This window comes from Pan troglodytes, chromosome 2, assembly GCF_028858775.2.
Source record: "Pan troglodytes isolate AG18354 chromosome 2, NHGRI_mPanTro3-v2.0_pri, whole genome shotgun sequence".
Taxonomy (NCBI): Eukaryota; Metazoa; Chordata; class Mammalia; order Primates; family Hominidae; genus Pan; species Pan troglodytes.
Genome location: NC_086015.1, coordinates 174,835,247 through 174,861,798, shown reverse-complemented (window position 1 = coordinate 174,861,798; position 26,552 = coordinate 174,835,247). Strand labels below are relative to the sequence as shown.

The following is a 26,552-nucleotide window of genomic DNA, read 5'->3' as shown; positions in this document are numbered from 1 at the left end:
TGCTTAGTACCTGGGTGACAAAGCAATCTGTACACCAAACCCCTGTGACACAAGTTTACCTATGTAACAAACCTGTATGTGTACCTCTGAACCCAAAGTAAAAGTTAAAAGAAAAAAATATATCTATTGACAAAAAAGAAAAAGGGAAGAAATCAGAGGAGTTTTTATGAATGGCATAATAAAGAAGAGCTTTCAATAAAAGCCCAGCATCAAATTACCTTGATATCTAATGACTAGTAAAAAGAACAACTACAAGACACAGATGAAAAAAAAACTGAAGAGGATCAGAAGAATTAATACTGTTAAAATGACCATACTATCCAAAGCAATCTACAGATTCAGTGCAACCCTATCAAAATACTAATGACATTTTCACAGAAATAGAAAAAACAATCCTAAAACTCACATAAAACCACAAAAGACCCTGAACAGCCAAAGCAATCCTGAGCAAAAAACAAAAACAAAAAACAAACCAAAGCTAGAGGCATTACACTACCTGACTTCAAAATATATTACAAAGCTATAGTAACCAAAATAGTATGGTATTGGTATAAAAACAGACACATGACCAGTAGAACAGAATAGAGAACTCAGATTTTAATCCATGTATCTACAGCCTACTGATTTTTCCGAGGGCATCAAGAACATTCTTTGGGGAAAGTGCACACTCTTCAGTAAACAGTGCTGGGAAAACGGGGTTACCCTTTGATATCATAGCCTTGGTATTCGTATTGAGGAGTGTTATAAGAACTCTTATAAAATGTATAATTTCTGTGTTTGCTTTGAAAATTGTTATTGGGAATATTATTCATTATGTTGTTCAGTTGTATCATGTTAGGTCCCAAATGAGAAACCTTGTTTGGAATTTAGTTTTGGAGGAAATCCACTTATTTCTTTAATTTATTCATTTGACAAGAAAAACTAGGAAGCTTACACCCACATGAGTGTGTCATCTCTGTAATTATATTTACCTTTGTGGTTAGGTATTTTAGGTATTTACTTTCTGTGACCTTGACGTTTTTCCTTTTCTGAACCATACCACATATGTTCTTTGCTATAAGTTATCCTAAATCCACTCTATGCCCTTTTATTAGGAAGGAGATAACTTATGTATTAAAAAAAATTAATGAAATGAAACTATGTGGAAATCAATGTAGGTTTGTCTACATTAAATTCCAAGTTATAAAGCCATTAAAACAGAATGCAATTCCCAATTTCAGTAAAGATTTATTATAGATATATTTTAAATACTGAGTTCCCATGCTATATTTACAGTATTACTTAGTTTATATTCAGATGTTCCAACCTTAGTATTCCATAATGTGGAAGTGCCTAGAGTGCTTTACTTTGTCTGCTATGCACTATTATGCCCACTTTGTTACTTCTCAGTTTTCAAATGATTCAGTCTATCACTCTACAATTGCAGGCAAATAGGAATACATGTTGTTATATGCAGCCTGATGAAGTTACCATTTGCATTCACTGTAAATGGATCCCATCTCCTCGGTCTTGCCCTTCCTGTCGTACATCCTGTGAGTGCTACCTGCCAATATTAGGGACATTCCTCCAGTTTTGCCATTAGTGTTTAAAGAGCTAATGAATTACTGTGAATTACTTGGTACACTGTTTCTTAGAAAAACGTAATAGAAAGGTTTTGTTGGGTTTTTTTTGTTTGTTTCATAGCGATTAAAAAAAATAAATCTCCTGTGTAGAAAATGTAATTATGTCTACAGTCTGCCAGAGTGATTACTTAAGACTTGTCATAATGATTAGTTCTTCTCGTTTTATTTACTCAATACAACTTTTAAAAATACTTACTACCTTCTTACAGATGGTTAATAGTGAAAGATTCCTTTTTATTGTATATGAAACCAGACAGCGGTGCCATTGCCTTCGTCCTGCTGGTAGACAAAGAATTCAAAATTAAGGTGGGGAAGAAGGAGACAGAAACGAAATATGGAATCCGAATTGATAATCTTTCAAGGTACACATTTCAAATATTTAAAAAAGATTTCTACAAAAATGTCTTAAAAACATTTTTTTCTCAACCTTAAGTAAAAAAGGAGTTTAAAAAGTGTTAGAAAATTGTAATTTAGAGCTCATCCTCAATCAATAGTAATGAAACCACTTTTTTCCTTGTATATATTTTAAAGAGTATCCTGTGTGCAACAGTCTGAATAAACAATCCCATATGTAGATGTTTGCCTATGTTAACAGAAATTACTACTCAATTTGCCAGTTTACTAAACAGATAGATTAGAGCAATAGTTCACATTTTTAAAATAAATGAAACTTTTACTTTATAAATCAATATTCTTTAATTAACAAAACACCAAAAGAGTGATTTGTTTTATAAAAATTGTTACACACATATTTTAAGAAAGATATCTTCTTTTTCTTTGAGACAGGCTCTCACTCTGTCACCCAGACTGGAGTGCAGTGGTGCAATCTCTGCTCACTGCAACCTTCACTCACTGAACCTCTATCTTTCAGGTTCAAGTGATTCTCCCACTTCAGCCTCCTGAGTAGCTGGGACTACAGGCGCCTGCCACCACCCCCAACTAAATTTTGTATTTTTTGATAGAGACGGGGTTTCACCATGTTTGCCAGGCTGGTCTCGAACTCCTGACCTCAAGTGATCTGTCTGCCTCGGCCTTCCACAGTGCTGGGATAACAGGCCTGAGCCACCCCGCCTGGCCAAGAAAGATATCTTGAAAGGACACTCATGTACATTTATTATAGATTTTATTAGTGAGTACATGTGTATGTGATCTTTCTGGAAGATTGTAGTTATACCATGTATGTGTGTCTTTATACATATATATCCATTTGTATAGTTCATTCACCATCATGTATATGAATATATATGCATTTCTCCCTGTGCACATAGTTACCAACATAGCTTCATATTCCCTTACTGATTTACATGTTTGTGTGTGTATGTGTGTGTGTGTATAAAAAGATGCTGAACTTCCTGATGATATTCTATGAGAATGGAACATTTAAGATTGTGACTGGAAATATAATGGTGCTGCCATTACACCTTCCTCCTGCATTCCTGTTTTACAGTGAGCCACAGAAGTCTGGCCACAGTTCTCAATGGTCCCTTACTTTATTGGCCACTTCATCTGCATTTCCCACCCTCACTTACCCGTATGTCATTGCCAAATGAGGCCATTCACATCCAGGTTTCATTACCTTCCTTCCTGGTGTAAGATCCCCCCATGATTTTATCAAATAAGGCCAAATTCCCCCACTTATTTTTGAAGGGCATTTATTTTCCTGCCTTTATTTGAAATTCCTCCCTAATACGCCTTGCAGGTTCTATGAAGGCAGCATTTTTTTCTTGCCTCTTTCCCTTTGCTTTTCTTATGTCCATGTTTGGAATAGTTCTTGTTTTCCCCCTTGATTCTGACTCACATCCTGTGATAATGTCTTATCTTGTTACTCATCTCTTCTGTAAAGTCTTCTCATAACTGTTTTTCCGAGGCTTTTTAGCTCAATTGGAGTAGTGCTTGCAGGATAGGTCAAGCACAGGCACCTCCTGTGCCCTCTCGTCTCCATCCCTAGAAACCCGTGTCTCCACCACACGCGATGGGGATGCTTCACTCCTCTCAGCTCCACCACGTCTCTCCTCCCCTGTCTCCACAGCCCAGCAGCAGCAGCCTCTCCCTGTCTTCATGACTTTCAGACAAAAGCCAGCATCTACCTCTGATATATTGAGGAAAGCAGGTTGGACATGGCTAATCTTTATAAATAATTCTTTTAGAATCTGTGAACACAGCCCCCTTCCCTGCGTCTCATCAGGATCATTGCATTTCCTCAAAAAAGCAACCTCCCTCCTCACGCATAGTCTTCTTACATTGGTATGATGGTAGATTTCTGCCTACATGGCAGGGATACAGCTGGCTCCAACACTCTGTTTTCCTTCAAACTTCAAATTTGGATAACTTATTTTTCCCTCTTAGTAGTAGGCAGAATTCTGACACTTGGCATTAAGAAAAAACTTTCTGTAATCCACTCTGAATTTTTTTTTTTTTTTTTTTTTTTTTTAGCATTTATAACTCTGTAAGAGTTTAGGATAGTTTAGTTATGAGTGACAGAAAAATCTAAAGCAAACTGGCTTATACCAAAGAGAACTAATCAGCCATGTTGAGCATGACTGATTCCCTTGTGGTAGCAAGATGGCCACCTCCCACACTCACACCAAATTCTGTGGAAGCAAGAGAGTCCCTTCCTGGCATTCCTGAGCAAGTAAGTCCTCACATTTGCTTAGGAATGCCTGAAAGGATACTCATGTCCATTTGTTAATAGGAATGGATGAACAAATGTACATGAGTATCCTTTTTTTTCTGGTATCAATATGTTTAATTGATTATTATTGCAAAAGAACAGTTTTCCTGGCCAGGTGCGGTGGCTCACGCCTGTAATCCCAGCACTTTGGGAGGCCGAGGTGGGCGGATCACAAGGTCAGGAGTTTGAGACCAGTCTGGCCAATATTGTGAAACCCTGTCGCTACTAAAAATACAAAAATTAGCCGGGCATGATGGTGCGCGCCTGTAGTCCCAGCTACTTAGGAGGCTGAGGCAGGAGAATCGCTTGAACCCAGGAGGCTGAAGTTGCAGTGAGCCGAGATTGAGCCACTGCACTCCAGCCTGGTGACAAAGCAAGACTCCATTTCAAAAAAAAAAAAAAAAGGCTGGCACAGTGGCTCATGCCTGTAATCCCAGCACTTTGGGAGGCCGAGGCAGGCAGATCCCCCGAGGTTGGGAGTTCGAGACCAGCCTGACTAACATGGAGAAACCCCGTCTCTACTAAAAATACAAAATTAGCCGGGCGTGGAGGTGCATGCCTGTAATCCCAGCTACTTGGGAGGCTGAGGCAGGAGAATCACTTGAACCCGGGAGGCGGAGGTTGCAGTGAGCCAAGATAGCGCCATTGCACTCCAGCCTGGGCGACAGAGCGAAACTCCGTCTCAAAAAAAAAAAAAAAAAAAAAAAAACAAAAAACAGTTTTCCTATGATTAGTGAAATAGAAAACTCACAATATAGTCATGCCAGAACCACCTTCTGGAACCAGAAAGATGGAATATGCCATTTTGCTTAGCTTTGTTGAAGAGAAGGGATGGCTGTCATGAAGCACAATTGGGATGATATTTCCAGAAGCTGAGGGAATGGATACTAGGGAGCACAAAGGGAAGTGCCCTCTAGAGCAGGGGTCGCCAACCCCCTCGGGGTACCAGTCCGTGTCCTGTTCGGAACTGGGCCGCACAGCAGGTGGTGAGCAGTGGGCGAGGGAGCATTACCACCTGAGTTCCGCCTTCTGTCAGATCAGCCACAGCATCAGATTCTCACAGGAGCTCGAACCCTATTGTGGACTGCACATGCGCGGGATCTCGGCTGTGCGCTCCTCACGAGAATCATATCACTTCCTGATGGCCTGAGGTGGAACGGTTTCATCTCGAAACTACTCCCCATCATCCGTGGAAAAATTGCCTTCCACAAGCCTGTCCCTGGTACCAAAAAAGTTGGGGACCACGCCTGTAATCTCAGCACTTTGGGAGGCCGAGGCAGGCGGATCACGAGGTCAGGAGATCAAGACCATCCTGGCTAACATGGTGAAACCCCGTCTCTACTAAAAATACAAAAAAATTAGCCGGGCGTGGTGGTGGGTGCCTGTAGTCCCAGCTACTCGAGGCTGAGGCAGGAGAATGGCGTGAACCCGGGAGGCGGAGCTTTCAGTGAGCCTAGATCGCGCCACTGCACTCCAGCCTGGGCGACAGAGCGAGACTCCATCTCAAAAAAAAGAAAAAAGAAAAGTTGGGGACCGCTGCTCTACGGGAGCCAACAGCTCTCTAACTAATACTTAAAAATAGAACCTCACCTTACCCCTCTTTCTTTATCCTCCTCATGGCCTAGCACACAGCTCTAGGTCTATGGTAAGTACCTTTATGCATGTTTGCATGAGTGAATGAATAAGTAACCTGAACATTTATTTTTGTTATATTGAATATATTTTTAGAAATACTACCAAAAAATGTTAAATGCCTGCTTTCTTGATGTTCTTTGCCTCAAATTTTCAGTTTGTGTTTGGTATATTACCAAATAAAAAAGAGCATGAGATAGAACAGAGTGACCAGTCTTTTCAATATTTGGCTTTTTCTTTAAAGGACACTTATTTTAAAATGCAACAGCTATCGACATGCTCGGTGGTGGGGAGGGGCTATAGAAGAATTCATCCAGAAACATGGCACCAACTTTCTCAAAGATCATCGATTTGGGTCATATGCTGCTATCCAAGAGAATGCTTTAGCTAAATGGTAAGTTATTATTTCTCTGAGCCTGTCAAGGCAGTCATAGCATCTAATATTACACTGGCCTAAATTCACCTGGAATCAGTTTTCAAAACTGTGAAAGATTATGCATTATGCTTAACAAGGGCTTCTCTTTTTGTGATAATTATGGGACTACCTGATTATAGATTAGTTTTTCAATTGTTGCTTTTAAGATTTTTCACAGGCCGGGCGCGGTGGCTCACGCCTGTAATCCCAGCACTTTGGGAGGCCGAGGCGGGCGGATCACGAGGTCAGGAGATCGAGACCATCCTGGCTAACACGGTGAAACCCCGTCTCTACTAAAAATACAAAAAATTAGCCGGGCGTGGTAGCGGGCGCCTGTAGTCCCAGCTACTCGGGAGGCTGAGGCAGGAGAATGGCGTGAACCCGGGAGGCGGAGGTTGCAGTGAGCCGAGATCGCGCCACTGCACTCCAGCCTGGGCGACAGAGCGAGACTCCGTCTCAAAAAAAAAAAAAAAAAAAAAAAAAAAAAAAAAAAAAAAAAAAAAAGATTTTTCACAGTGAGCTTAGCTAGCTTTAGATTTTGAAGTTTGAATTTTAAAGCTAACTTCATACATTTCTTTAATGATGCAAATGGAAGGTTTATTTAAGTCATTACCCCTAATTTAGGAAAAAGCATTTACTTGCTAGATATTTCTTTTAAATAAAGTCATGCTTAGCATGTTTTTCTACCCGTGGATTGGAAGCTAGTTTGTTTTCAGTCTCAGAACTGTATGTAAGAAAAACTGTATGTAAGTTCAACAGGATAGGAAAATTAATCTGGCTCCTTATGATGATGAGGCTCAATAAATTTGTTGTTCTCTAAGCAGAGAAAAATCAGGCTGCTTACACTTACTGCCCTTCCTAGGCAGCAGAGGAAACTTGGTATTTTCAATCCTTGTTTTCCAGGTACGCAAAGTCAATGGTGGTTATGTGTTATGTGGAGACTCTAGGCAGTGGCTTCCATGTTTTGCTTTACCATAAGATAAGTTTCTTTTCTTTTCTTTTTTAATAACAAAAAGGAACAATAAACTTGTCTTTCAGGTATGTTAATGCCAAAGGATATTTTGAAGATGTGGCAAATGCAATGGAAGAGGCAAATGAAGAGATTTTTATCACAGACTGGTGGTTAGTATTTGTCCCTGGGAATTTTTTTCTGGAAGTCTCTATGTTTAGAAATGTACAGTGGTATAGTGCTGTTCAAGAATTACACATTATGAAAATCAGCTGTATCTGTGGATGGTTTGGCCAGGGTCTCAACCAGTTGACTAAGCCTTCAGTGAAAGGCCTTTTCAAAAACCTTGGCCTCAACAATATTCATAAAATACTTAGTTTGAACAATTAGGTTTTATATTTGCATTTGGAAGCAGACTTCCAAGTTTTCATGTCAGTAAAGATTATACTGTAATGCAAGTACAGTTATAGAGGTAATGGTGTCTTTGGATGTCTTTTTCTAATTTTAGTATGTCTGTCATGAGGGCCAGTGAATATACTTCTTCTAAATTGTCCTTTTGATGTTGAAATGGTTCCACTTGCCTGTTACCGTAAAAATATCCTCTGTAATGACTAGGCCTGGTCAGCTGTTCTAGAGATACATCCGGTTTCAACTTTGTGACCACCTTAAAAAAATATCCATAAGAGTTGCTATGCTTATTAAAGTCACCAGAAGCCTCATATCTGAAACTCATTTAACTCTTGGGAAATTTACTCCTGTAGTTGGTGTAGGCATTCTAGTCTGACTTCAGTTCCAATCATTCATCTGCCTGGAAAGTTAAAACCCATTACACATGCCAACACTGGCTACGATGGATATGGAAATGTCTAAAATGTGTTTTCCTTCTAGGAACTTAGTAGTAGTTGCCTGAATTACCCCTTATTTTACTCTATCCGGTTTTCTTCCAAAAGGTACATTATAGGAACTGTTAATATATCATCATAATTTATTCCCTTCTAATTCTAGGTTTTGTGGGCAATATCAATATCTAATTCAAGAATGCAAACACATCTTTTGCTTCAGTTGTCTGGAATCTGTAATTATAAGGCATGCTTTCTTAACCTTTGCCCTGTTGACATTTGGGGCTAGATAATTCTTTGTTGTAGGGGGCTGTCCTATGCATTGTAGGGTGTTTAGCGGCATCCACTAGGTACCAGTAGTAAGTTCCCAGTTGTGACCACCATAATATCTTCATACATTGCTAGATGTTCCCTGGTTGGGGTTGGGAGAGGATGCAAGATCCTTGTCGGCTGGGAATCACTGATCTAGAGGGGATAGACAGGGTATGTGGTGGCCAGCATGCTCATGCTTGTGGAGGAGCTTAATTCTGGTCTTTCTATTGTTACCAAATTTTGTCTTTTCAGTCAGTTACTAGGAGGAAAAAATGTTTCATACTTAGGAGCTATTTCTTTGGTTGAATATTTTATGAACACTTGTGATAATAAATTTGTGCCAGTGAGTACTATATTCTTTAAAAAATATTTCTGAAAGTTTGGTGAAGATGTGAGAGAGACTAAAAATAATTTTTCTATTGAGCCTAGATTGTCATGCTTTATGTCTGAACACCAAAATTTTTTTAACTTTTAAATTCAGGGGTACAATTGCAGGTTTGTTAAATAGGTAAACTTGTAGCATGGGAATTTGTTGTATGGATTATTTTATCACCCAGGTATTAAGTCTTGTACCCACTAGTTATTTTTCCTGATCCTCTGCCTCTATCTTCTGAAAGGCCCTAGTGTGTGTTGTTCCCTTGTATGTGTCCATGTGTTCTCATCATTTAGCTCCCACTTATAAGTGAGAACATGTAGTATTCGGTTTTTTGTTCCTGTGTTAGTTTTCTGAGGATAATGGCCTCCAGCTCCATCCATGTTGCTGCAAAGGACATGATCTCATTCTTTTTTATGGCTGCATAGTATTCTGTGGTGTATATGTACCACATTTTCTTCATCCAGTCTACCATTGATGGTCATTTAGGTTGATTCAATTAAACATATAAAGAGATGGAACTCTGAATGTTTTCCTCTCTACTTTCAGCAAGAGAATGAATCAGGGGGTTATTTATTTTTCACGACTGCACTAGGATACCATTTTATTACAACACATCATTAGAAATAAAACCTTCACAGTAACCTCCCTCAAACAAGTAAAGAAAATTCTTGTTGTACAAGCATATTGCAAAAAGGAGCATTCAGAAACTTAACCAAACACTAGTATGTGTAGATCTGAGAGAATGGGGTTATCTACCAGTCTCTGTATGGAGTCTGTATGTTAAATGTGTCAGAAATAGAATTAATAAAACAGGAGAATACAAAAGAAAAACAATGAACAGAGATTTTTTAAAGAGGGTGTTTGTAAAGGGTAGAGAAACAGAAGAGACAAAGGTTGGGCCGGAGACAAAGGTTATAAAGAAAATAAATCAGCATTGCATTACTAACTGACTCACAAACAAAGACTATTCCAGGTAAAAGAATACATGTTTTAAAAGTACTTAAGTTGGTTTTAAATGCAACATTCTTTAAGTTGGTTTTAATATTGTTAGTGTTTTTCAAATGATGGGTTGAGCCTCTTTAGTAATTGTGTATTAAAATAATTTGGTAAGTTGTGACCAGCATTTAAAAAAAAAAAGAATGGCATAGGATAGGAAAGGGAAGGGAAAAGAAAGAAAGGGTACAATGTAAGTGGTAATAAGGGCTACTAATTTTGGAAACTTTTATATCAGTTGTAGATAGATAGATAGATAGATAGATAGATAGATAGATAGATAGACAGACTGACTGACCCGGTGTTGCTTTGGGTGTATAATGTATTTCTTTCTGCAGCTTATGGTCCAAAAGTTTGAAAGTTTTAAAGCCACTGACTTTCAAAAATGGTTAGCAAACTTTTTCTTTAAAGAGCGAGAGAGTAAATTTGTTTTAGGCTTTTCAAATCATGTATGGTCTCTGAAGCATATTTTTTTTACAACTCTTTAAAAATATAAAAACCATTCTTAGCTCACAGGCCGTACTAAAACAGTCTATGGGCAACATTTGGCTTGTGAGCTATAGTTTGTTGACACCTATCTTAGAAGATAGATTTAATTTACCACATTTTATCAATACTAAGAGCTAAATATAGTGTTTTCCAAAGTTGTACCATTTTACATTTTCACCAGCAATGTATGAGAGTTTCAATTCTTCCACATAATTGCTAGCACTTGATGTTGTCAGTCTTTATTTCAAAGGGTATACAGTAGTGTTTTATTATGATTTTAGCTTGTATCAGCAACATCGTTTCATGTTGAGCAAATTTTCATGTGCTATTTGGACATTGGTTTAACTGTTCAAATCTTTTCCCTTTTTTTTGAGAGGGAGATTGTGTTAGTCTTCTTGTTTAGTTGTAGGAGGTATTTGTACATTCTAGTTAAAGTGATTGTTCCATTTCATTCTGGCCTCCATGATTTCTGTTGAGAAATTTTCCGTCTCTTGAATACATTGTTCCCCTCTAAGTAATGTGTTATTTTTCCTCTGAGTGGTTTCAATATTTTCCTTCTGTCTTTAGTTTTCAGCAGTTTGGTTATGATGTTTGGGTTTATCCTGTTTGGGGTTCTCTGAGCTTCCTGAATCTTTAGTTTTATATCTTTTGCTAAATTTAAGAAATTGTTAGCCATTATTTCTTTACACATTTTTTCTGAACTTTCCTCTTTCTCTCCTCCTTCTGAGTCTCCAGTGACACAAATAGTGTCTTATTTATTTGCCTTCAAATTCATTGACTCTTTCCGCTATGACAGGGTCCCCAACCTCCAAGCCAGAATGGTCCCCAGCCTGTTAGCAACCAGGCCACGCAACAGGAGGTGAGCCAGAGCTTGTGGGGGGAGGTAGAGAGCATGAGCATTACTGCCTGAGCTCCGCCTCCTGTCAGATTAGCCATGGCATTAGATTCTCGTGGGAACATGAACCCTATTGTGAACTATGCATGTGAGGAATCTAGGCTGCCCGCTCCTTATGAGAGTCTAACTGGTGCCTGCTGGCCTATCTGAGGTGCAACAGTTTCATCCAGAAATTATCCTTACCCCCAACTCCCACCCATGGAAAAAATTGTCTTCCATGAATCTGGTTTCTGGTGCCAAAAAGGTTGGGGACTGCTGCTCTATGATCTCCATTCTGGTATTGATCCTATCCTGCAAGGTTTGGGGAATTTATTGTTTGCTTTTGTTTTTCTAGTGTTTTTGGTAATAGTGTTTTTCACTTTGAAAATTTTTATTTGGTTCTTCTTTATATCTTTTTCTATAAGACTTTTTTGTCTTTTCATTCATTTTAAGAGTGTTCACCCTTACTTAGAGCATTTTTATAATATCTGACATAGCCTTAAGTAGATAATTTCAATATCCATGTCGTCTTGGTATTGACATCTGCTGATTCCCTTTTCTGTACAAGATAAGGTTTTTTTTTTTTTCTGGTTCTTTGTGTGCCGGGTACTTTTACTGTATTCTAGAAAATTTTATTATTATGTTATAAGACTCTTGAGTCTTGTTTGAATCCTGTGGAGAATGTTAGTATTTTTGTTTTAGCAGGCAATTTACCAATTTCAGTTCAGGCTTAAAGTTCCAACCAGCCTTTTATGAGTGTTGTTTTAATGCCGGTTTTGTTGTTAATGCCTTTGCGGTGCTATTCAGATCTGTCCCATATGTGTGCCACCTAGTGGCCCTTCTGGGACTTCGGTGGTGGTCTATTCCTCAGTTCAGTTCTCAGCCTCTTTGGAGTGATGTTTAGGATGAAATCCATGCATAGGCAGCTTGGGAGTGAGCCAGGAAATCAGAAACAACTTTATGGAGCTGCTTTTCTGAGCTCCTCTCCCCCGTTTTTAGTTTCCCATGGCTTCCCTTTTTAGTCTTCTAGCCAGAAAGATGGGTTTTTATTTACTGTGCTCTGCCATGTGCTTTCTCTGATGGCACCCATGTCCAGAGCCAAGCCAGGCATATTTACATCGCCATTGGAGAGGAGATTTCCCCTGCCTCAGAGGTTTTAGTAACTTTGGGCTCTCCACTGCAACCCTGTCACTACCAGAGATCCTTTGCTTTCTCCCCAAGCCTGAACTAGAGGATTTTTGAAGTTCTCTCTGTGCCAATGCCTGTTTCCAAGTTTTCCCTCCAAGTCAAGGAATCAAAGGGGGAAAAATGTTAAACTTACCACTGGTTAGGTGGTACTTCAAATTCTGTTCTTCTTTTTCTATATTGAGGCTTCCACTTATTTAGCTCTTATGTAATTTTTCTCAGCAATATTTTGTATTTTTCTATGTATAGGTCTTTACATATTTTGTTAAATTTTTTACTGAGTACTTTATGTTTTTTGATATTATTGTAAATTATATTTTAAAATTCATTTTCCATACAGAACTAGAAATGCAATTGATTTTTGTGTATTTACCTTATAGCTTGTGACCTTGCTAAATTAATTTATTAGTGCTGGTAGCTTTTTTGTAGATTGCTTAGGATTGTCCTATAGATGATTATGTGATCTACGAATAAAGACAGTTTTACTTGTTTTGTTCTAATCTGTATGCTTTATATTTTATTTTCTTGCCTTGTTGCATTGGCTAGTATCACCAGTAAAATGTTGAATGAAAGTGGTGAGAATGCCTTGTTTCTAATCTTAAGAGGAAATCATGCAGTTTTGTTACGTTATGTGTGATGTTAGAGATAGATTTTTTTATAGGTACCCTTTATTACACTATGGAAGTTTTTTTCTATTTCTAATTTGTTGGGAGTATTTATTGTTAATGGATATTGAATTTCATCATTTCTTCTGCATTTGTTGAATAATAACGTTTTTCTCCTTTTTATTGTTACTGTGGTGAATTGCATTGATTGATTTCCAACTTTTAAACCAACCTTATATCTTAGGATAATCCCACTTGATCATGACGTAGTATTATTTTTCTAAGTTGCTGTGTTTTTGGTAAATATTTTTACTTCTGTGATCATAAGCGATGTTCTTTAGTTTTCTTGCATTGTCTTTATTTGGTTTTAGTATCAGGATAATGCTGACCTCATTAAATAAGATAGTAAGTATTCCTCCTTTGTTTACTGAAAGAATTTAGGTAGTACTAGCATCATTTCTTTCTTAAATATTTGATAAAATTCAAATATTTAATAAATTCTGTAAATGTTTAATAAATTCTGTAAAGTTGGCAAAGTCTGTAGTTTTCCCTGTAGGAAAGTTTTAATTACAAATTCAGTTTTTCAATAGCTATGAAGTCAGTTTCAATTTCTTTTTATTTTCATTATGAAAATATTTTATTCAAGGAATATGTTTATTTTATTTAAATTACCACAAATATTGGCATACAGTTATTTTTAATAGTTATTATTCATTTAATATAATTATAATGCCTCTAGGCCCTATAGTGATTCCCTGTCTTTCACTCCTTTTTTTTTTTTTTTGAGACAGGGCTTCCTTTGTTGCCCAGGCTGAAGTGCACTGACATGATTGTGGCTCACTGCAGCTTCAACCTTCTAGGTTCAAGCAATCCTCCTACCTCAGCCCCCCGAGTAGCTGGAACTACAGACATGAGCCACCATGTCTGGCTAATTTTTAAATTTTTTTCGTAGAGACAGGGTCTTGCTATGTTGCCGAAGCTGGTCTCAAACTCCTGGGCTTATGCAATCCTCCCATTTTAGCCTCCCAAAGTGCTGGGATTATAGATGTGAGCCCATCGTTTCAATCATTTTTTTTTGTCATTTATTTTTGGCCTTGCTAGAAGTTCACAAATTTTACTGATATCTCAAAGAGTCAACATCTAGTTTCATTGAATTTTCTCTGTATTTTTTCAGGTTTGTATTTCATCAAGTTCCACTCTTATATTTATTATTCCCCCATCTTCTTACTTTGGGTTTAATGTCTTCTTTTTCTGTCTTTTAAGAAAGGAAAGTCTGATCATTAATTTTTAATTTTTTGTCTTTCTCATGTAAGCATTTAAAGTCATTAAATCTTCTAAGTGGTACACTTACTTAGAGGTACGTCTTAATATCTCTGCAATCAGGATGCATCTTATGCTCTTACAGTTATAGTTGTCATGATGTTTTCTTTCTTAGTGGTACATGCAGTAACGATGCATCCTACAGTCACTGGTGTCCTAGATCCAATGAAATGTAATATTAAACAATAACTTTGTTTACAAGTAAGTAAAGATTCTTACATAATAATGCTTGGTAAGTTATAGCTGCCTTCTTCTTGCCATGCAGCCATGGTTTATACTTTTATAGCATGATATAACAAAATCTTTTTTTCTTTTTATGCATTATCCTCAAAATTGAGGGCTCCTCAAGAGCTATCTTAAGATTCTTCAAAGTATCTAGTAGAATGCTTAGCATACAAGGGTACATATGTTTGTGGATTAAATGAAATAAATGATGATAGATACTTAATTGCAGAATATAACATTAAAAGTCTCCCCCATACCGAAGCTCTTTGAGCCCATATTTAATGTACACATCAAAAAATTGCAATTGTGTATATGTTGTTGGATATCTCTCACTTTTGATGAACTAGCAGTGCACAGCAATGCATTTTACTATTTTAAAACAGATTTCCTTTTAATGCTTCTTTGATCTTTTCTGATCACTTGCTGTGCTTTATTTGTTTGTTTGCTTGTTTGGACATAGATTACCTTTGAGTTTGTTTCCTACTCTCAATTAAATATGCAAGACTTACACTGTCCAAACTCTTCCATTTGTCTGTTTCCTTATTTATTTTACCCAATAACGTTTCCTTTAGAAACTTTATCTCTTGGTTTTTATTTTCTTTAACTGAATGAAATAGAGCATAAAATTGATTTCTTTTAATCTCCATAGCTCCTTAAAGCACTGTTGATTTCACATGCTTAGAGGGCTGCCTGGGAGGGCAATACTCCAGTGCAGAATTCCATAAGGCTTTCATCCTGACATAGTCTACCTCTGCTCCGTCAGGTCTAGCAGTTCAGTGGAGAAAGGAGTATTTTCTACTGCTTCTTTTTTCTAACTACAGGGAAGTTACATCATGTACATATTTAACTCAGAAACTAACTTTAGAACCCAGCCCCAGGGGAAAAATGACTCTATTGTACTCTTAGCTGCCTTGTGAAGCTTAGCTTACCTTAGCTGCCTTATGCCTTACTGAAGGAGAAGAGCCTAGGAAAAATTTCATATATCAGCCGACCTTCCTTCTCCCATGTCCAGAAAGCCCCAGGTTCCCTCAGATGCTGCTTCTTTGTATAGGAAGTCATGTGTCTGTGTATCTATTAGAATGCTTTTAGTTTGGGGTAACAGAATGTTCAACTAAAGAGGGCTTAAACACTGAGGATGTATTTTTCACATTTAATGTTAAGTCTAAAGTTGGGCAATCCTGAGGTTGGCAGAGTGATCTAGTGATTCTGGGGTTATGGTCTTCCCCTTAGAATTTCAATATTGCTGCACCCCTCTAAGCATCATACTCCCATACAACATCCATCCCAAAGCTGGAAGTGTGGGCAGGGCTTTCTCTGAGAGAGAGGGAGAGAGAGCAAAAGAGAGGGAGGGAGAGAGAGCGAAAGAGAGGGAGAGAGAGAGAGAGAGAGAGAGTGTGTGTGTGTGTTTGTGTGTGTGTTTCAGGGAGGAAAAACTTTCCCATGAAGCCCCTGTGTACCTCCTCATATATCTCATTGTTCAGGATTGTGTCACGTTGTGCTCTAGCTGCACAGGAGTCTGGGAAAGCAAGTATCTAGAATATTCAGTCTGTGGTGGGAGAGAGGCTCTGACAGCAGGGAAGAAGTTGGAGATTGGCTGTGGGTGGGCAACCAACAGTACCTGTGTGCATATGTGAGCATGTGGGTATGAGAGACAGCGAAAGAGAGCGGGGGAGAGAGAGAGAGAGAGAAAGAACTAAGATTGATGTTTTGTATGGCTAAAGGCTATTTTTCCCATACGAAGTTGTTCCTAGACTCATAGTAAAGCTTTGGATTACCCATCACAATGGAGGATGATAATGGGGTTGAATTGGGCTGAAATTGCCTTTGCTTCCTATGACACAATCAGAACTTTATATTTCGTTTTAGTTACTTAAAATCTTGGTTTCATTGTTTCAGGCTGAGTCCAGAAATCTTCCTGAAACGCCCAGTGGTTGAGGGAAATCGTTGGAGGTTGGACTGCATTCTTAAACGAAAAGCAGTATGTACTTTCCCAGAAAATGCTGATATAATTTTTTAACTGTCTGTTGTCTCTGAAATGCTTTTCTTTTCAAAGCCTTTCACACGTATAACTTTTCACTTTAGAGTTTGACAAAAAGTAGGATAACTAATGTTTTCCAGTTCATTTGGTTCTATTTTATTCCTATTGCTTTTGAGTGCATAAATATTTTAGACTAATTCACAGCATGGATTATGTTAGCATCTCTAATTCTTATTTTTGAATCAGTTATGGGCAGTTAATTTTATAGGCAAAACAATTATAATAAAATTTCATCATTGAATAATAAATGATGAAATGGAGCATAGCATTTAATTGTATTCATTATTTTGTCATTTAAGCAAAAGAAAAACTCATCTGGAGAATGGTTTCAGCTAGATGGGGCTAACGTGGTGTAGAATAATATTAAAGGGGGAGGAATAGTCACAGTTGGTGGTGTTTTTTCTCTAGTTTTGGTAAAGTTCATGGTAAAAATGTGAAACTGTTTCCTGTGGAGTTGACCCTGTACATTCTGGGTGAACATTGAGTGTGTGCTTTTTAGGTATAAAAAGTAAATAACTGAAGCAGTCTAGGCTCACTAATGACTGCATTCATATTTCTAGTGATTTTTTTTAATGTAATAGGCCCTTAAAATTAAATCAGTTTAAATTAAAAATAGATCTGGGATTTATTATTTAGCATGTCCAAATTAGGAAGTGCTAACTTTTTGCTATTATCAGAAACTGTCTTAACCTTTTTTTTTTTTTTTTTTTTGTTGTTGTTGTTGAGATGGGGTTTTGTTCTTGTTGCCCAGGCTGGAGTGCAATGGTGCAGTCTCGGCTCACTGCAACCTCTGCCTCCCAGCTTTAAGCAATTCTCCTGCCTCAGCCTCCCAAATAGCTGGGATTACAAGTGCCCACCACCATGCCTGGCTATTTTTTTTTTTTTTTTTGTATTTTTGTATTTTTAGTAGAGACGGGGTTTCACCACGTTGGCCAGGCTGGTCTTAAACTCCTGACCTCAGGTGATCTGCCCACCTCGGCTTCCCAAAGTGCTGGGATTACAGGCTTGAGCCACCGCTCCCAGCCAACCTTTTTTTGTTCTGTCATTAAACATGCTAGCAGAATGTGTGGAGCCTAAATAATTGGGGTTAGCATTTTTCTGTTTCTCATAGCCTTCACTCATTTCTTCTTTCCTATCCTCTGCATTCCACTTTTTCTTTCCCCATTCACTTTCCCCTTTTCTTTCTGTATCTTTTCCCCATGCATTTACTTGAGTATTTCTGGGGATATCCACAAATATAGTCAGACCTCACTGCTAATATTGAAAGCAAAAGAAATTGATAATATTTATTTGAAACACATTCTGCCAAACAACATCATTTTGATGGATAGTCTAGTTTGTTTCATCAAATTCCATCATAGAATTCCGGTTACAGAATTGGACATTTTGATTCTGAAAACATTATTCACATATTTATTAAATAATTCATCATATGGTTACTGTCTCCTATGAGCCAGCTTCTACAGTAATCACTAAGAATGCCACCATGAGTCAGATTTGAGCCTTGCCAATGGAGAACTTGCTGAGGGACTCATGTCTTGGGCTCAGTCCTAGCCTTACCAGACTACTTTCTACCTATTGAATGGGCAGTAACTTTCTCTATGTTTCTCTCAATGAAATGGCATCTTTTCCATTTTCCCTCAAGATTCTATTTTAGTACATTTTTCCAGCCTTGCGTAGCAATCTGTACTAATACTAGTAAATTTTTGCTTATAATATTTAATCAGCACCTCACTGTTTTAGGTTTCAATCAATAGGTATTTATTGAATGTTTTCTATGTGTAGGGCATTTGGCTAATCATATGAGGATGTACATAAATAAAAGCCATGATTCTTAAGTTGAAGGAGCTTATAAAATCTGCAGAAGTGTCAGTTGCATGCAGAAACAATGCCCCGATTTAATGGCAAGAGGGAAAGCATTGGGCTTTCCCAATGGAAAAGGTCCAGTTGGGGAGCCCCACACAACATGAAGGATGTGGGGCATTTAGGATGGACAAACATTTTTAAAAGGGAAAGAAGAACTTTCTAGGTGTAGTAAATGTAAACAGCAGTGCCAAAGACTTTGTCAGGCACAGTAGGGTGGTTCATCACATCTGAGTGTTAGCATAGCCGGATGGGGGATTAAGCTGGAACTGCTAGTTGCAGCTGGGATGCAGAGGCTTTGTGAGCCAAGCTAGTGGTTTGACTTTATGGGAGACAGTGGGGCAGTACTGTGCGGGGCAGGGCGGTGTGGGGAAGCAGGGGTGGTCTGATCAAAATAAAGTGTCGGACCCCGTCTCTACTAAAAATACAAAAAATTACCCAGGCATGGTGGCGGGCGCCTGTAGTCCCAGCTACCCGGGAGGCTGAGGCAGGAGAATGGCGTGAACCCGGGAGGCGGAGCTTGCAGTGAGTCGAGATCGTGCCACTGCACTCCAGCCTGGGCAACAGAGCAAGACTCTGTTTCAAAAAAAAAAAAAAAAAAAAAGATGTGTCGGGAAGGTGACTCTGATAGTGGAAGAAACTGGGAAGAGCTGATTCAGAAAGCTAAAGTTTAGATCACTTGAAGATACAGTGTCTACGGGACATCTAAGTTAACTGGAGGAAGCTAGTAAATGCCTCGGTAGGGCTCAGGAGGAAGATCCTGCAGGCCTGGCTTCCACCTCTTGTTTGCTGGCATGCGCTTGTTTACTGCCCTTGGCATACCTGTCTGGTTACCTTTTAGGACATCTAAGTTAACTTGAGAAAGCTAGTAAATGCCTCGGTAGGGCTCAGGAGGAAGATCCTGCAGGCCTGGCTTCCACCTCTTGTTTGCTGGCATGCACTTGTTTACTGCCCTTGGCATACCTGTCTGGTTACCTTTTCTGTCTCTAGCGTGACTTCTCTTTACTTTTATGGCCCTTGAACCCTGGCGAGGTCCCTCGTGAACACCATGGCCAAATAAACGTTATTGCCTGATAACAGTGCTTCATTTCCATTTCATCCACTTCTTGGAGCTTGTAATTTTTAAACTGTGGGTAGCGATATTTAAAATTTCCTAAAGAAATAGTAATACAATTAAAGATTGATTTCTTGGTGGTACATTTAGCGGAGTTGCTCTTCCTTAATCTCATTCCACCATATTATTACTTTGTTCATAAATTTTTTAACACTCGGATCACTCCAAATTGACATTTTATATGCACATAAATATGGCTTCACATAAATAATTTAGTTTCTGAAAGCCACACACTAGCTTTGCAAAGTATGAGGTTGAAACATAATATTTGTTTTTTGCATTAACGGGTCCCAGAGGTCCACAAGGTTTATTAAAATGAATGTTTTATTTTCTTCTGTCTGATTGTGCAGATATTCTGAGAGGAATTTAGGAACTGTCTCTGCCTTATAGCCAACCTATGGCAAACATCTCTTATGATGGCTGTTTCTTAAGAAAAAATACAATATTTTATGTATCTGATTAATAACCAAGTTGAACTTTTCCTATTTCTTTGGCCTTCTGATCTGCAATGCCATCATTTAAAATAATAAAAGCCAATCTTCAGAGGCAGACTGTTCACAACTCAAAGAAATCAGCATCTCAGGGCTTTCCACAGTTCTGCACTTGCTATGCTAAGAGGTGAGATAAGCTGCATCATACTTATGGCAGCCGAATCCCCACACGCAATTTTGTGTATCTCAACCTTAGAAGCTTGTGATATTTCCTATGAAACTTAGACTAATGGGAGAATTTGTCTTCAGGTTGATTTTCTGTCCTGGATCACAAGGCACAATGTAGAGTTGCAGTCAGTGACCAATAAAAGGGAAAGTTGTCCAGGACTGAGAAATGACAGGAATAGTCACATCTCTACACAGAAAATCAAATGAGTCTTATCAAAGTGGTGGGCAACAGTGGCTTGCAGGGAAGGTATCTTCAGCTTCAAAAATGTGCTTCAAACAAAATTGGATTTTAAAAAAAGGCACATGAGCTTTTGTGCTCTTATATCCCAATGCTGCCTGCTTTTAAACGGTGAGGAAGTGATTTCTTTATATCCCTTACTTTACATCTTTACATTTTCTTAATATATTGTATTGGGGAAGTCCTTGGCAAGTGACAAAAACATTAGTGAGCATCCTGGGTTGGGGGGTGGGGTGGGCTAAACTGTCTTCAGGCAGTGGACAAACTTGGCTGCATTTAGAAAATATTTTCACTATGCTACCTTGAGCAATCGGAGGAAAAGTTGGCTAAGAAACAAAGTCACTGATTTCCACTATAAAAATTTTCTTTTCATTGTCTTCCCATGTAGTCTGAATATCTAAAGCTTCTAAAGATTTCTACTGTTTATAGTGTTATGTCTGCTCTACTTGACAAAAAACTAATTAGAAAAGAGGACAGAACTTTCATCTTTTAAAAGTCATGTTTTATGAAATTTATTCTATGGAAACTTTGGGTCAGCTGAGTTCACCAAAGATAAGAAACACTGCATTGCATAGGCAACTCCAGGACATCTGTTTTTCTACTTCTCCTATTAATAATTTCCGTCCCTTTCTTTAAGCAAAAAGTAATTTCCCCAAGGGTATTTAAAGGCACTAGGCACTAAAGCATGGGATGTTTTGAAAGTGTATTTTTTAAATTGCAGAATTAACATCATCAGGTTTTTTTTTTCCTTTGGCTTTCATTTTGCAGAAATATTTCCCACATTTTGTATAAGCCTGCACTATAACAACCTGGAAAATGCCTTCATCCCCAAGGAATGATTCATTCGCCTTTGCCCTTTATGGCTAGAGTTTATAATAGTCAATACCTTGACCAAAAGAAGAAGAATGCATTGCTTTATTATCACAGGAATCTTGTCACTAATTAACTGTTTATTGTGGCTATAGGTGTAGGTAAACAATTATAAACCACATACAAATGAACTTTCTATATTTAATTGCTTCCTCATTGGTCATTTGTCTTTAAGCCAAAAAGACAAAGTCTCTACCCTATTTCCTTTAGAATTATTTCAATGAGAAAAGACAGTATAGAAGAAAATGTCAGGTATTAATAAATGGAGAGTAGTAATGTAATCCATTAGTGTTAATATCTCTATTATTTCAAAAATCCATTAGTTATGCAGGTAAGTAGAAAACTGTAGGATTCAGGCCAAGTTCCTAATTTGCAACTACTACTCTTCATGAGTAATAATGTCTTAAGCCTAAGAAGCAGAATTTCATCTGCTTAAAATAAATGGGTCATGATGAAGAATGTCAGGTGTAATGTTCTACTATTTAGGTTGAAATTTTGGGTTTTACCCTTTGTATTATATCTTTTAGTGAGAGGCTTTTTTTTTGTAACCATTATTCAGTGCTGAATTCTAAAATATTCAAATACCAAAAATAGACCTGAACAGTAGAGGAGAAAAATAAAATAATATTGTAATTTTCCTTTAGAGCCCTTCATCAGTGGTTAATTACAGAGCACTCTCTGGCCAGACCATTAAAATTAATCTGTTCACTTTCTGCCTACACTTTTACTTCTTTACTGAAATATGTATTTATATTCTTCATTGTAATAGTACTTGCATAATTATAATAAGTAATTAGCAAGTGCTAAAAGCCAGCTGTTAACCAGAGAAATAGTATGACATATATATTCTTCTTGATCCTGCTTTTTTTTAGAGCAAGAATGAGTCTTCTAGTACTCAAATCTTGTTAATGCACACCAGAATGTAAATCTAGCGTGCACCTCCAGAAATACATACACCTTTAAGATATTACTAACACCATGAAAGATAGAGTGTTAGTATTTTGAAGTGTTGTGTTATTATAAGGAATTTAGGGTCCAAAACGTGCTTTTTAGTATTGGCAGAACAATATTACAGAAATGTTTATGTGTTTGGTTTGCTCTAAGATTTTGTATCTTGTGATGTGATCTAGAATCTAAAAATATTAACTCCTATTTATATGAGATCGTATAGCATTACAAAAAGTTTTAGTTCTTGTAAAGTAGGTGTGTTCAACCCAGTAAGATATCTTAAAGATTTTTGTTCAAATTTCCCTTATAAACAATGACTAATCACCATGGAATCTTAATATAAACTGTAACAAAATTATTTTTTATTATGGTTTATTAAATACACCTGCGTCTGTAATATTCTGGAAAGTATTATGGAAAATTTTTACCTTTAATCTCTATGATATTAAATGTCATGTGTCATTTAGATACATAATCCAGTATGTATGCAAAATGTTTCAGAATGCTTTCAGAGCTGCTGGGTGCAAACAATGCAAATTAAAATGGTGCAAACTATACAAAAATAAGGAGGATTCAATCCTAAAAAGTAAAAAAAGCAATCCACAAGGTGGGGGTGAATAAGCCACAGTTTCCTGGAGGTAATACATTCTGAACTATACATTGGAGGGGGATCCATGAGTGGGCAAGCAGAAGGAGAGGAGCATTCCAGTGAGGGGCAGTTTAGCCTAGCCTGAAAGCCTGTCACCAACCAGAACTAGAATGGAAAATACCAGTCTTTTTCTATACTATTAGCTATTGGACCTGGTCTTTTGGTTTTTGTTTAAATCTTTTTTTCAGATGAGATGGGTAATGTGCAGACGTCGTAAGAAGGTTCGAGTGTGGCACATCTCACACTTGTGCGTGAACACACAATCATCATGCTCATGAACTACAAAAGGATTGGACATTGTCCTTTTGATTATTAATATTGTTAAATAATTGTATTATTTGTATAGCATGTTAGCATCTACAAGGCACTTTTGATTTAATTTGACTCAATTAAATAGGCCACAATGACCTTGTCTATTTTCTTTTAGATCCAAGGTCTAAGGAAGGATGAATCAATTGAATTTGGGTGTCCATTTTTATACTAAAGTTTTCAATGTTTTGGATCTTTAATCAGTTATTGATTCTTTCTTGATATGACGAGTTGTAAGAATGGAAGGGAGATAGATTTTTATTTTTAATATTTGTGTCTCAATATACACACTTATGTGTCACTTCCTTGTATTGCCTTTTTCATTAAAATTTTATCTTACTTGTTTATAAAAGAAGTTAGAAAGTACAGTGCAGGCCAGGTGCAGTGGCTCATGCCTGTAATCCCAGCACTTTGAGCGGCTGAGGCGGGTGGATCACTTGAGGTCAGGAATTTGAGACCAGCCTGGCCAACATGGCGAAATCCTGTCTCTACTAGAAATACAAAAATTAACTGGGCGTGGTGGCATGTGACTGTAATCCCAGCTACTCAGGAGGCTGAGGCATGAGAATTGCTTGAACCCGAGAGGTGGAGGTTGCAGTGAGCCGAGATTGCACCACTGCACTCCAGGCTGGGTGACAGAGTGAGACTCTGAAAAAAAAAAAAAAGAAAGTACAGTGCAAAGGAAAAAGAAAATGAATTGTAACTTCCCTCCAGAGATACTCATTCCTCCATCGGTTTTCTTCTGTGACAGCAACAAGGAGTGAGGATCTTCATAATGCTCTACAAAGAGGTGGAACTCGCTCTTGGCATCAATAGTGAATACACCAAGAGGACTTTGATGCGTCTACATCCCAACATAAAGGTATCCAGGTTCATCTTGATAACCAATGTTTCTTTATTATTCTATAGGATTTTTTCAGGTATGTTTTGTTCTGGGCAGTAATAATCTATAGAATGCCCAAATGTATATTTGATCAAATAGCATTGTGTCCTCAGAAATAAAGCAAAATACTGTACTTTCTTATCTTCCCTACATTGATGGGGGTAAGCAGATCTCACATTTCTGCTTCTCTGACTCTGATAATTGAAAGTGAGAGTTTAGACAAGAACATGTTTCCTGCAGTTGTTTTGATATTCATGAGCGCTATCAAGTTCTCACACTTCTCATTAAGATTATCCTGGAACCTCTTAGATGTGATCTCCCTGTGACATCCCCTGATCACGGATAGCAGCAAAGAGATCTCCTCTAGGATTAAAAATGCCTTAAAAAATCAATGGCACCTAGTATAAAATACTAATAAAGTAAATAAACATGAAAAGCAATTTGAAAAAGTTCTTTGATATTTTGCCAAATATCTAAAACCTATCAATAAATATAACCCAGTCATTGAGGTACATCAAGACATAATGAATTAACAAACCTCCAGCAGGCTTAAAATATGTAACAATTGTATGTTTCACTTGGTTAGAAAAAATGAAAGTGTTTTCTCCCAGAGAATGATTTATTAGGTTGCATAATTTATATATATTATTTATTCATTCACCAAATTTCTATCAAATACCCACTAAAGATGTAATTTTGCAACACCAACAACTGTGAGGGAAGAGCTGTTAAAGGAGCAGAGATTTGTATGTTACTGAAGTTAAACTGGTATAAATACAAATTAGAATGTTACAACTTTAAGATGTTACATTTAACTTCAAAGAAAATAGCAATCAAATATATAGCTATTTAACAAAAAGAAATGAGAAAGGAATTTAAACATGTCACTACAAAAAATCAACCAAACAAAACAAGACAGTAATGCAGGAAATGAGAGACAAAAAAGCTATAAGACATGTAGTAGAAAATAGTAGCAAAATTACAGAAGTATCTTACAAATAATTACTTTAAATGTAAATGTATTGACCCCTCTAATAAAAAAACAGAGATTGGTAGACTGGATTTTAAGAAACCATGATCCAACTATATGGTATCTACAGGAGACTCACTCTAGCTGCAAAGACACAAATAGGTTGAAAATGAAAGGATGGAAAGGGTATTTCACACAAATAGTAACCAAAAAAGAGCAAAAGTGGCTAAACTAGTATCAGGCAAAATAGACTTTAAATCAAAACATGCTTACAAGAGACAAAGAAGGACATTATATATTAATAAAAGGTTCAATACGCAAGATATAAAAATTATACATATTTATGTACCTAATAACAGATAATCGAAATATATGATTGAAAGGAGAAAAAGACAGTCTATGGTAATAGTTGGAGACTTCAACATCTCACTCTCATAATGGTTAGAGCAACCAGACAGAAGATAAGTAAGAAAACAGAGGACTTGAACGTACAGTAAACCAACTGGATCCAATGGGCATACAGAACATTCTACCCAACAACAGCAGGATACACATTCTTCTCAAGTGCACTTGGGGCATTTTCCAGGACCATCTGTTAGGCCGCAAAGTAAGTCCTAATAGATTTTAAAAGGTAGATATACAAACATCTGTCTGACCACAAGATAATGTTAGAAATTAATAACAGAAGGACAACTAGAAAGTTCACAAATTTGTGGAAATTAAATAACACACTGTTAAGCAATGATCAAACAAAAATTCACAAGGGAAAGAGAAAATACTTAGAGACAAATGAAAATGAAACAACATACCAAAATTATGGGACACAGAGAAAGCAGTGCAAAGAGGGAAATTTACAGCTATACTTGCAAGAAGAAGAAAGATCTCAAAATAACAACCTAACTTTACAGTTTGAGGAACTAGAAAAAGAAGAACAAACTCAACCTAAAACTACCAGAAGGAAGGAAATAAAGATTGGAGCAGTGAGAAATAAAACCAGAGGATAGAAAAATAATACAGAAAATCAATGAAACCAAGTTGGTTTTTTGAAAAGATAAAATCAACAAACCTTTAGCTTGGTGGGCTAAGAAAAAAAAAGACTCAAGTTACTAAAATCAGAAATGAAAGTAGAGACATTACTACCAATTCTACAGAAATAAAAATGATTCTAAGATATTACTGTAAGCAATTCGATAACCTAGAGGAAATGTACAAGTTCCTAGAAATAAGAAACCTAACAAGACTAAATCATGAAGAAATAGAAAACCTAAATAGACCTTTTACTGGTAAGGAGATTGATCAGTAATTAAAAATCTCCCCCAGATGAAAAGCCAGGGACCTGGTGAATTCTACCAAACATTTAATGAGGAATTACCACCAATCTTTCTCAATCTTTTTCAAAAATTGAGAAGAGAAGACTTCCTAACTCATTACCCTGATACCACTGAATTGTACACTTAAAAATGGTTAAGATGGTAAATTTTATGTTATGTTTACTTTACTACAA

At 37.2% G+C, this 26,552-nt stretch overlaps 1 protein-coding gene and 1 non-coding gene across 8 annotated transcripts in view; one reads left to right on the top strand and one right to left on the bottom strand.

The window, feature by feature from the left end:
• The window catches only part of PLD1 (phospholipase D1), a 209,930-nt gene that overhangs the window by 94,692 nt on the left and 88,686 nt on the right, over positions 1-26,552 (top strand). For all 7 annotated transcript variants that reach the window (XR_010155872.1, XR_001713797.4, XR_008547173.2 and 4 more), the window contains exons 9-13: positions 1,832-1,984; positions 6,170-6,319; positions 7,379-7,462; positions 16,404-16,485; positions 23,947-24,057. Coding sequence is in view for 4 of the 7 variants with exons in the window: in XM_063807330.1 (XP_063663400.1) it covers positions 1,832-1,984; positions 6,170-6,319; positions 7,379-7,462; positions 16,404-16,485; positions 23,947-24,057 (580 nt within the window). In the remaining 3 variants the exon portion in view is untranslated. The remainder of the gene's footprint in view (positions 1-1,831; positions 1,985-6,169; positions 6,320-7,378; positions 7,463-16,403; positions 16,486-23,946; positions 24,058-26,552) is intronic.
• Positions 23,074-23,177, bottom strand: LOC112208852 (small nucleolar RNA U13). The gene has a single exon (XR_002943404.1). It is a non-coding gene; the product is annotated as a small nucleolar RNA U13 (small nucleolar RNA).